Source organism: Alternaria burnsii (assembly GCF_013036055.1).
Source record: "Alternaria burnsii strain CBS107.38 chromosome Unknown 698, whole genome shotgun sequence".
Lineage (NCBI taxonomy): Eukaryota > Fungi > Ascomycota > Dothideomycetes > Pleosporales > Pleosporaceae > Alternaria > Alternaria burnsii.
In genome coordinates this window covers 1,024,995-1,040,626 of record NW_024066111.1, presented here as the reverse complement: position 1 = coordinate 1,040,626, position 15,632 = coordinate 1,024,995, and the positions used below count along the sequence as shown (strand labels likewise).

At 51.1% G+C, this 15,632-nt stretch overlaps 4 protein-coding genes across 4 annotated transcripts; 2 read left to right on the top strand and 2 right to left on the bottom strand.

The window, feature by feature from the left end:
* Window positions 1–393: 393 nt before the first annotated feature.
* On the top strand, window positions 394–1,988 carry GT037_004510 (sterol o-acyltransferase 2; the record flags this gene model as incomplete). Its single annotated transcript, XM_038929557.1, has 2 exons — window positions 394–649; window positions 700–1,988. The coding sequence occupies 2 exons, from the start codon at window positions 394–396 to the stop codon at window positions 1,986–1,988; spliced, it is 1,545 nt and encodes a 514-aa protein (XP_038787829.1).
* A 128-nt stretch (window positions 1,989–2,116) lies between these two features.
* On the bottom strand, window positions 2,117–7,375 carry GT037_004509 (uncharacterized protein; the record flags this gene model as incomplete). Its single annotated transcript, XM_038929556.1, has 7 exons — window positions 2,117–3,732; window positions 3,786–4,300; window positions 4,350–4,663; window positions 4,713–4,941; window positions 4,987–6,232; window positions 6,283–7,187; window positions 7,251–7,375. 7 exons carry the CDS (start codon window positions 7,373–7,375, stop codon window positions 2,117–2,119), a joined length of 4,950 nt encoding a protein of 1,649 aa, XP_038787828.1.
* A 1,426-nt stretch (window positions 7,376–8,801) lies between these two features.
* On the top strand, window positions 8,802–12,329 carry GT037_004508 (uncharacterized protein; the record flags this gene model as incomplete). Its single annotated transcript, XM_038929555.1, has 1 exon — window positions 8,802–12,329. The coding sequence occupies one exon, from the start codon at window positions 8,802–8,804 to the stop codon at window positions 12,327–12,329; it is 3,528 nt and encodes a 1,175-aa protein (XP_038787827.1).
* A 1,032-nt stretch (window positions 12,330–13,361) lies between these two features.
* GT037_004507 (atp-dependent rna helicase mitochondrial precursor) lies at window positions 13,362–15,242 on the bottom strand (the record flags this gene model as incomplete). The annotated part of the gene is made up of 1 exon (XM_038929554.1): window positions 13,362–15,242. The coding sequence occupies one exon, from the start codon at window positions 15,240–15,242 to the stop codon at window positions 13,362–13,364; it is 1,881 nt and encodes a 626-aa protein (XP_038787826.1).
* Window positions 15,243–15,632: the final 390 nt, after the last annotated feature.

The following is a 15,632-nucleotide window of genomic DNA, read 5'->3' as shown; positions in this document are numbered from 1 at the left end:
CGCGTTGAACCTCCGCGATAGCTCGGCCTAGCGTCAAAGCCACAGTGTTCGCATCATCAGCCACATTCACACGCCACGGCCTAAGATGGGTCGGCGTGCATCACCGTGCAGATCCCCGCTCACCAGACTCCCAACAGAATCCAGAAATGCGCTGATAACTCTGTCGCCATTGCTGCCAAAACCCTCGGTCATGGCGCGCTTATCCCGAGTACAAATCCATCGCTTCCGCCGAGAGCCACGGCCAAGTGAGCCTGTTTCCGTCGTCTCAATCGCCGCATACGAGCATCACTCCTACTCCTCGCTTCCACCCTGACATCTTTAATTGCTTCCGCATGAGCCATTGCGCTCTGGGGTAACCTGCACCCACTTCCCAATCCGTCTCAACTCTCGACCATGGCGACTCTTACCCAAATGGCAGCCTCCTCTGCTCTCGACATGCAGCAGGCCAGTTCCCCCTTGTACCGCGGAAAGGCGACCAGCGAACCCAAAGCCAATGCCACGACCAACGGCACGACCAAGCGTGCTCGTGACACCAAATACCGTCATGTCTTTGCAACGCACTCGTCTTCCCGTACCTCGTGTCTCAGCCAAGATGCAGATAAGGTTCCCAGCTTCGTCGGCTTCAGGAATCTTATGATCCTGGTTCTTAGTATGCACTCCTTACTACCGAGGATAGCCGCAAATGGCTAACGAGCACAGTTGTCTCCAACCTGCGATTGATGATTGTGAACCTGCAGAAGTATGGTGTCCTCATCTGCCTATCATGTCACGACTACCGTCGCTCCGACGTCATCACCGGGTTGCTCCTATACCTCCTCGTCCCTGCGCACCTCTTCGTAACCTACCTCATCGAACTTGCCGCGGCCTGGCAGGCCAACCGAGCCTACGCCCGTATATCGCACGAACGTGACCAAGACACGCCCGCCAAATACGCCGCTGCACTTCGCAGCTTCAACTCAACATGGTACATCGTAGCCTTCTTCCATAGCATCAACGCAGTCGCAAACCTCTATATTGCGACCAAGTACGTCTATTACGACATATACCACCCCGGCATTGGCACGCTCTGCGAATTTCACGCCGTCATCGTCTTCCTCAAGTGCGCTTCGTACGCGCTTACAAACCGCGATCTTCGCCATGCCTACCTGCACCCCAAGCAAGCCGATCCCTTACCGGAACTATACAAAGCATGTCCATACCCGCAAAACATCAACATGAAGAACCTATGCTACTTCTGGTGGGCACCGACCCTTGTCTACCAACCCGTCTATCCTCGAACCGATAAGATTCGCTGGGACTTCGTCCTCAAGCGCCTCGCCGAGCTCACAGGTCTTAGCATTGTCATTTGGATCGCATCTGCCCAATACGCTGTGCCCCTGCTACAGAACTCGCTCGACAAGATCCTTACCTTGAATTTCACATCCATTGCCGAACGCGTCATGAAGCTATCCACCATCAGTGTCTTCTGCTGGCTCTGTGGCTTCTTCGCCCTCTTCCAATCCGCCCTCAACGCCCTCGCAGAAGTAATGCGTTTCGGTGACCGAGAGTTCTACGGCGACTGGTGGAACGTGTCTTCCATCCGTACCTACTGGACGACTTGGAATAAGCCCGTAACAAACTTTATGCGTCGCCACATCTACTCGCCCCTTGTTGGTCGCGGTGTGCCTCCCGCAGTAGCCCAGATTCTCGTCTTTCTCTTCTCGGGTATCCTACACGAACTTCTTGTCGGCGTTCCCACCCACAACGTTATTGGTGTTGCATTTGCTGGCATGATGTTCCAAATCCCGCTTATCGCACTTACCGACGTAATTCAAAAGGTCAAGTGCATCCAAGGCAAGGTTGCGGGTAACATGATCTTTTGGATGAGCTTTTGCTTAGTTGGACAGCCACTTGCTGCGTTGCTTTATTTCTTTGCTTGGCATGCGAAGTACGGAAGCGTAAGTAAGAGCGTGGGGGAAAGTGCTGTTAATGTGTTCTATCGGCGATAGAGTACTATTCTTTTTGTGCTTGTCTCTGACGGGTTTGTCTTTGTGGATATTCATAGGTTCTTCTTCGATAAAATAACACTTTTCTTGTCTGACTTGGCGTGTTGAATCACCAACCACAGTTTGCTGACTCAGAATCCAATCTCCAGTAAGCCTGCCTTGGCTCTTCTCAGCATCCTCTTCACTTCTCTGCTTAACAACCCCTGAACCCTCTCAATCCACAAGCCGTGGATACCTTGCTTAGTGCCCACTTCTGCAAATCTACTCAGCATCTTCACCACCTCTCCTTTCTCCTCACCGCCCCACATCATCACTACCTCGCTCGCACAGAAAATCCGCATTCCTAGTGCGAAAACCTCAGCTTTTGTACTCCATCCTAGTGCACCGTCACCTTCTTTCTCCGCCGTCTGCATAAGTGTGGTCAGGCCATCTAGTACCCAGGTAGTCAAGCCAATGCGTAGGCACTCAGGGGTAGCTGAAGAAGATAAGGAGCAGAGAATACGAGACCAAAGAATCGTATCTAGGGTATCGTCCTTGTACAGATTCTGCTTCTCTTGCGCAAAGAGCGACGTATCTTCTTCCCTCTCCTGAGCAAAGGTTTCGGCAAAGGGTATATAGAAGGGGAGTGTGGGCGAGTGTGTATTTGTCAGACGCCGTATCGCTTCTGTAGCTAAGTACGGCGATGTCGAGAACACAGTGATCAGGTAGGCTGCAAGCTGGTGCGTCGTCGATATCGGCACCGTATCCTTGAAGGTGTCTTTACCTTGTAAACGCAAGAATGAACCCGTTGTGGAGGCAGCCAGATCGCGAATTTCGTCATCATCATCGTTGAGGAGATCGTAGAGGACGATAGCCAGACCTAGGACCAGTGAACCTGTCGCTTTTTCACTCGGAGCCAAGGTGAAGACCGATTCTAATGTGGAAAGCGACTGTATAGCAGCGAAACGCGTATCGAAGGGGTTTGTGTCGACAATTGTCATGCGTAGAAGGCGGATGTACCGCGCAATGGCTGCTAGGATCTCGGTACGGCGACATGGGTACGTGTGGTATGAGTGATCGAGGAAGGAACCTAACAGATGTACAGCGCTTTGCATGTTCGATGGTGGGCCTTGGATACACTGTACTCGCAGCTTGTGTAGAGTGATCATGGTCTGGTCTTCTGTGACTAGGCTGAAGAATTCACTCTTCAGGTTGTTGTTCGCAAGAGCATCGGCTAGCACGGCTTGCGACTTTGAGATCACTTCTGGATCCGTGGCTTTCAAAACCACACGGTGGATATGTGCTAAGACTAGAGAGAGCGGAACAGTCAGATCGTGAGACACTTTCATCTGCAGTATAGTGTCTAGTATTTCCAGTGCCTCCAGGCAGGTATCCGGGTCTGCGTTTGCGAGGAGCATGAGTGCATCGCCGATGGTCTGATATTCATCTGAAACCATGATCTGAAGGGATTCGTTACGCAGTATTACACGATCAATCATGTATACTTGTGCAAGAGATTTCCGAAGCAAAGCATCGCCGTGGCGGTCGCTGGGCCCAATCTCGTACTCGGGTCCGATCGTTATAGACGTAGTGAGGACTTTCCATGCATCGACTATCGAGATAGTGTTTGCCCTCTGGAGCATAGCCTTGCCGCAGATGCTCACAACATCAAGAAAGGCGGCTCGTACGAAAGGACAATCACTCGTCATGTACCAACTTGTTGCATGTTGTCCAAGCTGCTCCATCAAGGCTGCAAAGTGCTGTAGGGCTACAGGTAGTCAGCAAGTGGCCATTCAACTTACTGCTTCTTGAGACACTTACTACATTGGGTTTCATCTCGCAACAATTTCCTCAGCAGATACATCACCACTAGAAGTCTTCCGTGTTGCCCATTATGGTCGCTAGGGACGGTGTCCAATATGGGAGAGAGCTTCTCGTGATGCTCGTTTGTAGTATGTAGTGATACATACGTTCTGGCTGCCATGTCCCGCATATGCCAATGCGGACTTGGGAGTAAGTCTCTCACCAAGCTCCGAATCTTAGTGAGATCTCCCGGTGGTCGGGCTTGGCGCAAGATCTGGAGGGCAGGAAATACGCCCTCGGCACCATGGAGGTCCATCGGTGAGCTACCGGCCTCAGGCGTCTCCATGATCTTGACATCACTACTTGGCTCAAGCAGCTCTATCAAGATCTTCACGAGGCTGGGGTAGTTGTCATAGGAGAAGCGCGAAGTCCTGGCTCGTTCCCGCTCTTTCCAGTCCTGTGCTTCGTCGCTGCCGAGCAATCGTTCAATCAGAGCTTTGAACAGCATCAAACTACAGTTGCGGAGCGGCCATCTAAAAAGAGTCAGTCCAGAACTATTCAGTCATCTATTATGGTCTTTACATAGACGAATTCAAGGTTTTAGCAGCAAGCTCGAGACCTTGTCCGATGTATGCCTCAGATGCAACACTTAGCTTGGAGGTTGTGAATATCTCCTTGATGCAATTAAGAGCATGCACTTGAGGAAGACGGCTTTCCTCGATATTGGTACTCTGCGCTTCCACCAAAGTCTCGGCCACAAGATCCTTTATGGCTCGTGGGAAGAGCTTGCCTCCTACTTGGGGTTCTGCTGCTAGTAATGCGGACATGGCTGCTGGTATGCCAGCGGATCTCCTAGTAATGGCATCTGACTTTGCTTGGATAGATCGGAGGGTTTCCTACAGAGCGTCAGCTCCAACACGCATGCTGAAGTGATTGTGCACGAACCTGGTACCACATTTCAGGCAGCGCACGTATCAAAGGTATATTCGAAGTGACACAACGGCGGCAGAACACAGCAAATGTTTGCGACACTGTCGAAAATGCACCGCGGTGACGAAGTTCAAGTAGCTGTGTAAAGCAGAGTCTGCCCAGCTTTTCAAAAAGCTCCGGGGTGACAAGATCACCGTCCCCATCGCCTACAGGAGCTTTAAGAATAACAGTTCGTAGCAAAATACTGTGGCAGTTAGCGAAATCGAGAGTATAGCAGGGGTTTGATCACCTGGCCTCCTTCAGTCCCCTCCATGAGTAGCTTAGAATCTCTTTGGTGTCTAGACTGCTCTCGTCATCCAACTCGTCGGGGACATGGCCTTCCGGTGCATCTGCACACAGGACGTGGTAGACGCAAGACCAGAGACTCTCAATACTTGCTACAATCTCGCCGTGAGACCTCTTCCAGATGGCAAATGCCTCCGGTGGTAAGCTGGATATGGTAGAGTAGAAGTCGGGCTGGTCGACTACATAGCGTAGCGCAGCAAAAGTGCCATGTACAGGTCGACCGTCAACGGCCTTTGAAAGATCTGCGTGGGCCAGGTTCAAGGTATCCTGTAGCTGTGTTTTTAAATGTTCGAACAAACTCTGTTTCGAAGAAAAGTATGAGTTAGCGAAAATGTTTAACTCATTGCTGGCCAAAGCAAAGACCATTCCATAAGCACGAGCAACGCCATCTGCTTGATCTGCTCGGCCTGTTCGAAGCATTGTGGCTTCCGCCCTTGCAAGAAAGCGAGGAATCATCGACAGGGTACGTTCTTGATCAGTCCGAGGGAGAGCAACTAGACATAGCTGCAAGACTGACACAGCTGCGTCACGGACATCGTCGAAAGGATCTAAAATCAGGTCAAGCAGCAACCGGCAAAGTTTCGTGTTCCCGATCCGGAGTTCATGAGTCCAGTTGAGCTGCCCTTGTGCAGATTTGGAAAGACTGGTGAACGGAACGCCCGGGTCTATCCCAGAGCGCAGTACGATGGTGATAGAACGTAATGCAGTGATGCGGGACTGATAAGATGCAGTCGGGCGTAGCTCCCACTCAAGGAACTGGATATACCAGGCGATGAAAGCCAGAGACTCAGAGAGTGGGTCCTGTTCCCCATGTCGGGCTATCGAACCATGGGAACCAGAGCTCGTCTTTGGAAAGGGGAGGCGTGTTTGGCTAGATGCACCACCCTTAAATCTTGACTTTGCAAGAGTCGCCGTACTAGCTCTGAGACGATCGAAGAGCTTCTGTGTATAGCCATGCACTTCTCGGCGAAAGTTCGCATCCGTATCTGTATGCAGATGGAAGAGGTTGCGCCTGAGAGCCTGTAGGATGCCACCACTAATAGCTCTCGTAACAGAAGTAGAGTATACGCAAAGAAACATGCCTGCAAGTCTGACTTCAGGATGCGGATCCGCCATCCAGGCACCAGGGACGTTATCGGGCAGATATAGCGCTCCATCGCGGATCTCGATATCACTTTGAACTCTATAATCTGGTATGAAGATCAGTGACTAATCTTGCGCCACGTTGGTGAGAACTTACCATTGTCCTTCACTATGTTGAGTTCTTTTCCTGTGGCGATTGCTGCCAACAGTATTCTGAACTCTTCCATCTCTCCGAGGGACGACGTGTGACCGCTAGCTTGATACAGCTGACTGGGCAACGCATTTTCGTGTGGAACATGTGACTCAAAATGGAGATATGCGAGAAACTTCAAGTACTCCGAAAGATTAGGTAGAAAGCAATGAGGGAAGACGTGAGTTCTGAACTCCTGAATGCGATCCGGCCAATCTTGTAATGTCTGTACTACCGGTTCTATCCAGAATGGTGATATGGAGCCGTCATTGCCTCTTTCGTCATAATCTGCAAGACTCCGGGCCTGAAGTAGGTAGTTCTTGATCAAATGGCCCGCCGAAAGAGCGGTGTCGTGGTGGACAACCCACGCAAGGAAAGATTTGAATACTGTCCTCGAAGTCACGGTATCCTGGACTGTATCCGACGTCCGCTTTAGCTGCACATCAAACAATCCAATCAATTCCGTGATGGAAATGACATCCCGAAGTAGGAAATGGGCAAGGCCTTGCAAAGCTGGTTTGACTTTGATGCGATCCTCCCGCTCACATATGATGTCCAGGAAAGAAGAGGTAGCTCTTCTCCGAAGTTCATTCGCACGCAGGCTCTGATCTTTGGTAACGACACTTGTGAGGACCAAAAGCATCTGCCTCATCGATTTGCCCTTTGCATCTCCAGAGCGCTGGAGGTAGATGTGGAAGGTTCTCATCCATACCGAGTCATCCAGGATCGCCTCCCGTGCGTACGCACTGTCGGAAGCCGCACAATACTCAATAATTCCACACAAAGCATTCGATGCGGCTGCGCGATGGCTGTTCTCTAGATCTGCTAAATCTGCAGTCTCTAAAACAGGAGCGAGAATAGTATGGAGTTCTCTAGTCAGATGTTAGTGGGGTTCCGTATCGGCAAAGCAACGCTCACGGACTTTGTGTCCTTACTTCAGAGCAGTTGCCGGCTCTTTCTCTGCGAAGTTGGGCAATTTCTTCGCCACATTCTTGGCTAATTCCCGCAATGCTTTGTCAGAGACTGGGACATCAGAAGTGGGCGCGTTTTCTTCTGCCATAATTTTGAAGAAGAATCAATCTCGCACGGGCGCCAACAATTCTCCTTAGTAGGTCAGAGAGGCGAGGGGCTTGAGATTCGCGAGGTGGACCCACCAGCTGAGTAAGCCGCAGATCGGTTTCCGCGTGACGTCTTGCCCCGATCCTCAACCATACCACGACGCGATGAAGATCTAAGACCCAGCCACGCCAACCAAAGGGCTTTAGATATCGCGCTCATCCACCATCCGCCAAGATCACTCGGTTCTCTGTGATTGCTTGCACACAACCTGGCTTCAATGGCTATTCCCTAGTCCTATGCATAGAGCGTTGATACGCGTCGGATACGCGCTTCATGGCATCGCATACCTACTGAACTATCCCAAGCAACAATTGTTTCCTTCAAACGGCCTTTGAAGACACTTTTACAGGCACCTTCCCGATAAGCCCTTTGTCCCTCGGATGATCCTAACGTATCGCTCACATACGTTCAAATTGCTGTCGTCTGGCCTTGCTCAATTTCGTAATTGAGCATGCGTCTTGACTCTGCGAATAAGCTCATTTTCTCCTAGTCGTACCACATGTGCTAAAAGCTACTCTGAAGGTATCTGCAAAATTTTATGTCGCAGCCTTGACAAGAAAGCCTTAGTTTATACCTTCAGGACGGGTTTTTGTAATTGGTATAGTTTACTTGAAATAAGCTCACTCGCGTTATGCAGAATGGCAAATGACACTAAAACTACGAACAGATCTAGCACTATATGAGGCTCAGGGACGTGATGTCCATCACCTTTGCATCCACGAAACCTGCTACATCTTGGCGGTATCATTGACATGCGATATGTGTTTGAGAAGGCAGGATTACGTTTTCGTTGCTACTCATTGGATCACCATGAGTAGCTCGATTGCCTTGATCCGATCCATGCCCGACTGTACGACACAGAAAATATGCCAAGCATTACCTAACAGTATAGTGACGTAGCGCGCCGGCGTTTGTTGGGCATACATCGGGAAATTAGAGCGAGAATATGCCTCAAGCTCTCCAACGAAGACCAGCAATTCTTCTGCATTGAGCAATGTTATCGGGTTGTTCCGCCTGTGGGATGTGCGATTATGGAAACTTGCTGCGGAAAAGGCTGCCAAACCGGGGAGCGAGAGGAGTCTCCGTTGTTCTATACTCCACCGCCTGTTGAGAAGCCTACCACTTCTACCATTGCGTTTGAACATGACAGCAATGATGCTGAAAATACGGGTTTCTCCGGCCCTACAGCCCGCGGTCGTACCTTGTATTGCACCTAGGAACATGCCCATGTTGCTCAATCGTGTACTTCCCGTATACCTGATCCATTACTTTCAAGTCTTTTCGGCTTTGAGGTCTCGAACCTTGAACTAAAGTCATCACCGCTTGGGCGACAGACAAGCCACGACGAGCAAGACCTTTCTCGCAACATGTCTCTTACAGGTAAGTCTCTCACCTGGTTCGACGATCCTTCCAGCTGCACAGCCAAATACCGCATTCACCCATCTGGCGATAAGCCTCATAAGTTTCTCTACACAGGACTAGTCTCACCGAGCCCCGTTCCACCGTCAATCTCCACGATTAAGCCAAGACCCACACAGTATACTCAATCATTAGGACAACTCGCTGGATATTCAACAAGCGAGGAGGACGAACTAGAGACAAACTTGATACGAGGCGCTAAGAAAGGCCGACCCAAGAAGGCCTCTGCCTATAAGTCTTCTGAGTTTGTTGCAAGTGACATTAGTGGATCCGAGGTCATCTATCTTCCGTCTCACCAAGACCGCTCTTCACGAACCACATCGGCAAGAAGAAAGCGACTGCAAGGCCCAGATGTGAACACTGTTCCACACCTCGCTTCCCCTAGCAAGCTTGCTGACCAAACCCGTAAGACGAAGGATATGACTGCGAAGAGAAGAATAAATATAAGGGGTGGTTTTGTCATGGACAGCGAGAGTGATGATGAGGAGAGTGACCTAAGGGGTCATGATGGCAATAACAACCAGTCGAGATTGTCCACCCGACAAAAATCTTATGCATTGGAGCCACCACACTCTATCCAGGCCAACTCCAAAAAGGATTTCAACGCAAAGCCTCTGCCAACCAAGCAGCTCAACAAGAGCCGTCTCAACAAGCTTTTGGGCAGAGTGAAAGGTGCATCGACTACTTCCAGACAAGAGCAATTACATGTCCATACACAGTCACCTATCACTACAACCCCAGCCTTTTCGACCTGGAACTCGCATCTCACCGCATCACTTGGGCTGCAGCAGCCAGCGCCTTCGCAGTCAGCTGTTAGCCTCAATTCGGACCGTGCCAAGGGCTCTGCTACAGCTGGTACAATGAAGGAGGTGAAAGCCCCTGGCCAGCAGGCCAATGTTGCAAGTTCATCCATGACCAAGACTGATGGTAATGTGTCTCCAATCCCTCGAATGATTCCGCCAACCAATGCTGTTGTTACTGGTAGGACGTCGCTGCAAACCAGTTCAGTTTCTACTCCTCCGACTACTGCTGCAACCAGTCTATCCTCCAGCCCACTACTCAGACAACGCAAATTAGTACCTAGCACGAACATTGCTCGGGAGCGCAAAAATGGCATGTCAGACAATAAGACCCCTGTACCTACACAGCCCAGAAGTCTTCTCCAATTGACGTTAGACGAAGCTAGAATGGGAATTATGGGTAGCACGTCAGGTGCACAGCCTCAAGTCAGCGATCAAGACGAACGAAAGATAGCTAGAGGAAATTTGATCTCAACAACGTCGGCTGGCAAATCTGTAAGTATGCCTCAGCCGTGCGTTAAGAAGTACGATATAATGGCAGCCAATTCGAAATCCAAGCAGTGTGCTACATCAACATCACTGAGCCCGAAGGCATCGGAAGCATCAGCTTCGCAAAGAGAAGAATGCCATACACATATCTCCGATCCATGCCCCAGGAAATTCACACCAGGTGCCTCGAAGGCAAATGCATCATCCTCGAAATCTGCACCATCTACACCCAGACGGTCAGCTCAGAAGCGAAAGCTTGACAGTATCTCCGGCGGTTCTAATCGCACCTCTACCGCCGCACGCAAGAAGCCTAGTTCAGCCCTTGAACCTCAATTGAAGCGACCCGAAACTATACAGGCAGTATCGGAAGTTGACGCCAGTTCTCGCTCATCCGCAGCTCCGAAAGCGATTGTGCGCAAGACACCCGCCGAAGCTACTACGAAGAAGGCCGCGATCAACAACACCGTCGAGAATTCGAGGATATCTGGGATGAAACTGCTTTCACAAGCGAAATCGTTCGACCAACCTGAGGACTTTGCGGCTGTTTCTACAAAGTCCAACTCGAGTAAGCCTTCGAAATCTACTAGGCATGCTCCTGTGGCTCCTGATACTGCAACGCCTGTTCAGCATAATAATACTTCCAACAGAGTTGCTGAATCTTCATCAGGTATCAACGCTTCCTTAGAACAACCGGCTGCGAGCAAACCTGGTGGTGCTACCCAAGGGCCGTCTTCCACAGACGAAACACGCCAAATGGCGGTTACACCTTACCCTAAGAAGGCATTAAGCCTTTCGGTAAATGCCCGTTCAAAGAACACGAGACAATATGCTGAACCGGGTATAGACATCCATGAACATCATGGGCCTATCTCTGCAAGCTCTCCTGTGAAGGCACATCCAGTCTTGGCCGCTGAGCCTATATTTTCAGCTATGAGAAAAGAGTCTTTATCCAGTTCGTCGATGCCTGTGCCAGAACCGGTCCCTTCGAGCGAGTTCCAATTGACCGATCTGGCAGAATCTGCAGTTTTAGAAGCCGGCTTACCCGTATCAACTCAAATTATGGAGGATGTGGCAATGCACTCTGGAGAGAGACCAACAAACGATATAGAGATGGACTTCGACAGTGGTGGAGTCGCAGCAATAGTCGCTCAGCGTGGCAATATTAGTCCTGGCACAGTTTCAATCTCCAGGGCTGCTAATGATCATGACCCTTCAAGGCAACTCCAAAAGCCTATAAAAACCACGGATGGTTACCCCGTGATGAACTTACGTTCTGAGCCGCCTAAGCATATGATCCCAAATTCACCCGAGATCGCTTTGACACCATCCGTAACCGCTCCCGTTTGTAGCCTGGCTTCTTTGGGAGTTGCAACGGACTCCGAAGTAGACGTCCTACTTTTGTCTTGTTCACCTCAAGTGTCTAAGGAGGCGCAACCTTACTTCGAATATTCTGTTTTCCAAAAGGTATGGTCAAGCGAGCAAATCGAAGAAAGCATTGCGGCCACCGAAACGACCGTACGGCCCTTCACCAGTATCGTTGAGGCAAATGCACAGGCTGAAAAGACATTCCAAAACGGCTTTGCGCACTCCTTCGACCCTTTTTTCGAAAGCCGCACCACGCGCGATGAACATGGATGCTCAATTCTCACTGGCTCCGCCACACCTTTTGACAACCCCATAAAGAAGATTTATTTCAAGATCTGGGTCCAGCGCGACATTGTTTCTAAATTCGCTAACCAGACGCCACAAACACTGAGAGCGACATCATTCATCTCAAGCACCTGCTACATCCTGCGCTTATTCAATCTTGCTGAGCAAGCCGATACCGAAGGTCCAGATGCTTCCGATTCGGAAGATAGTGATTCTCCGGCATGCGAGCCAGTTAGGGTGTATCAGTCCCACAGCCGTCCTGAGATATACACTACTCTCGATGCCGCTAACCGCGCGGCTCGTGCTCTGCAAATTGAGCTCAGCCACGAGAGAGAGCCGAAAGACGAGTTTAGCAGGGCATTCCAGGAAAAGAACTTGAAGGAGCTGGATACAAAGTTGCGTGAACTTCAATCGAGGGAGCTAGACGGTGGGAATGATGGTTGTTGGAAAGGTAAGTTTAATGCGTGTGGTCTAGGGGCAGACACCTTGGAAGTGATAGTGGAAAAGACTAGCATTTGCGGAGCACGGAACCTCTGAAATGCGGGCGTGACGGGACAGACTGTGGTAGGACGAGTGCGAATGAGATGTATGATGGGCAAAAGGTGGTGGTGTTTACAATTTTGATTCTTTTGTCGTCTTGCTTGCGTGCTTGGTCTGCAGGGCACAGTTTCCCAATCGATTGAAGTATCTATACCTGGAACTGCTGGGCGAGTAGTATATGGCTTTGAACAATCTATGGTAACTTCCTTACAATGTCCGTATCATGGATCTCCAACTGACGTGCTTTTCATAGAATCTTGTCTGTACTTTTTGTTTCTGGTTGAATACCCTCAATCTAAGCCGTGAATAGGAAGCAACCAACACGCAAGAACTATTGTGCTCAAATAATGGATTGTGATCAACACATAGTGTATATGCAGGGGGGGTGGTGTACGATGCAGGTGACTTGTTATCAACAAAAAGCAACAATCAACAAACACACACCGGCTGAAGTGGCGTGTAGCCAGGCAGGCTGCGCAATAGCAAAAAGACCACAACAACATAACACAGCCCACTTGCAACGATGAACCCCGCAGCGGCAGCACTTAGCGCATGTAAACAATCGATTACAAGGTTAGACAGCCTCATCGGGATCGCGTCCGAGCGGGGGTTGGGGGCGCCACAGTGGGTTATAACAGCGCCGAGGTACCGACTACAACGACGAGTTCCAAGTTACTACAGTTTCAGCATCAGCGCTTGTGAAATACGATGGAGGCCCGTGTGTTTTTGGTTAACGGTTGTTGAGTCAGTCTCCACTGCCGGCACTAACCAGAACCAAAATCCGAGGATCGCGATTCAGATATTGCAGGAAACAAGGAAATCCTGACTGGTGTGCGTGTGTGTGTGTGTGGATTGGATGTCAGTTGTCTCTTTGGTATGGATGGAAACCAACATTGTCAAGAGGAATTTGTACATTCATTATCCTCATCATCATGAGATGGTCGTAAGCGAGACTTCTCACTATGCGGAAAAGTTGAAACAATATATAGTACATGAATACTTTTAGTCATACCACGTTATTGCGAATGCTTAGATCAGAGCCTCACCTCTAAACATGGCTTCCCTGACTTCCCTGACGACATCTGCCCGATCACCCGGACCAAGCAACACGATACCCCTTCCTCGCCTGCCCATACGACCCGTTCGACCAAGACGGTGAATGAAATCGATCGTTGTATGTGGGACATCATAAAGAATGACATGGCGAACGGAGACCGTGTCGATACCTCTTGAGCCCAAGTCGGTTGTAACAATGACCTTTGTGTTGGGTAGGATGCGCTTGTTCGCCGGCTCAATCTTCTTCTCTTGGTTTTCTGCAGTTTCCCTGGTGGATGCATCGTTTGTGAAGGACTTGAGGATATTGGCCTGACGAGTGGGATCGGTGTCCCGGTGGAAGGCGTGAGCATCGATACCCTTCTTGACGAGGTATTGTGCTACTTGTTCAGTGTCTTCGCGTTCGTTGACGAAGACCAGGATACGCTTAGTGGGTATAACTTCCTTGCCTTCGTTGGGGTCGAAGTCGGCGGATGCCTTGCCAATCTGCCAGACTGTGTCTGCGCAGGCGAGCATCTTGTTGCCTCGATACGGGTCCTTGTTCACATCAACGACACCTAGCTGCACCCTTCGCGGAATGGCGTGGAGGTTGGGTGTGACGAGACGCTGCATGTCGGGGAATCGGTCGGCAAGATACTTGTCAAGGTACTTTGGAATGGTGGCGGAGCAGAGGACGAGCTTTCTGAGGGAGGGGGTAGCGCGTTCGAGGATCTCGGTTGTGCTTTCCTTGAAGGAGCGGTCGAAGAGCGAGTCTGCTTCGTCGCAGATGAGGTGGGTAACCCGGGCAAGGATGTTGGGGTTGCTTTCAGCGATGCTGGCGAGGAGTGGTGGTGTGCTGATGACGACATCGACACCATTGGGGTTGAAGAGCTGATTGCGGATGACTGTGGCAGACATCTTGGCTGAGATTGGAGCAGCGCGAAACTTGATGGTGTGGGAGAGCCTCTTTGCGACGGCTCCGACTTGAGCAACGAGTTCGGCGGAGGGGACGAGGATGATTGCGCGCGGTCGTGCTGGGTCTACTGCCTTGTTTGTCTCTGGCTCCTCGACGGCGAACATGTCTGTCCTCCTGTCGTGTTCTTTGGATGCCGCCTCTGCAGCATCTCTCCTGGCCTGCTCCTCGGCGTCTTCTTTCTCGCCGACTTCCTCGTGTTTGATGGCGTCGAGGGTAGGAAGAAGGTATGCCAGCGTCTTTCCCGAGCCTGTCTCAGCTGCCAGTAGGAAGGAGTCTGGCCCACTCTTCTTGGTCTTTACTTTTGCGCGCACAGCCTTTTGCCGGCCGAGGAGGGCGGGTATAGCGACGGCTTGTGCGGGGGTTGGGTTGCGGTATTCGAGGTCGGGCAGTGCATCGTTCACGGCGCGTAGGGTAGGTTCGGCGAGGGGGAACTTGTCGAACGAGTCGTACTGTTCGAGCTGTCGCTTGACGGCGGTGCGGTTGTTGTAGGGCACCTGGTGCAGCGAACTCTGCATCTTAAGGGCATGGAAAGGCTCCGACCGCGTCCTCCTCTTGCCGTCATCCCGTCCTGTCGCCGCCCGGCTGCCACGTGCTTCTCTCTGCTCTCGTATCCGTTGCAGTCCCCGTGGCACGTCGGTCCGGTTCAGGAAGTCGAAGGCGTCTGGCTTCCTCGTCGGCGCTCTGTTTGCTGTGCGCGCGACATCGTCTGCGAGAACCATGCGCGAGGGCCGGGGATTGTCGCGCCCTCTGAAGCCCGACGAGGGCCTTGGTGGGCGTGAGGAAGAAGCGCCATGACGCTCCCCTCTCTCGCGCTGGACCTGGGTATATAGGCGGGTCTGCTGGGGTGGTGGCAGTTTCAAGAGGGCGCGCACTTGGCAAAACGGGCAAACTCTCCGCAACATGGCTACTTGGTTGCAAGTACAAGCAGGATTCAATGAAGAAGTCAGACTAGACTAGCATGCTCTGGCTACACTAAACCTTGACTAAAGGGATCCGACCTGACGTCGGCACTGCACAGGCGATCGTGCAGATAATTTCAGGCGCTAAGACGCGATAAGCGGCACGTTACCGGAGCAACTGCACGCAACACCGACGCCTTGCCTACATCCCGGCTATCAACACTTGATAGCACCAGCGGCCCCAACCATATCATAGTAAAGCACCCACACTTCCTCCTCCGCTTCTCCATCGCACATCTGCCCAAGCGCTCTGTCGGTGTCCTTCACTTCTCTGCCATTTCTTTAATCAGCGCGCATCCCTTAGTTGGCTGACTCGACACGACTCCTCGAGGG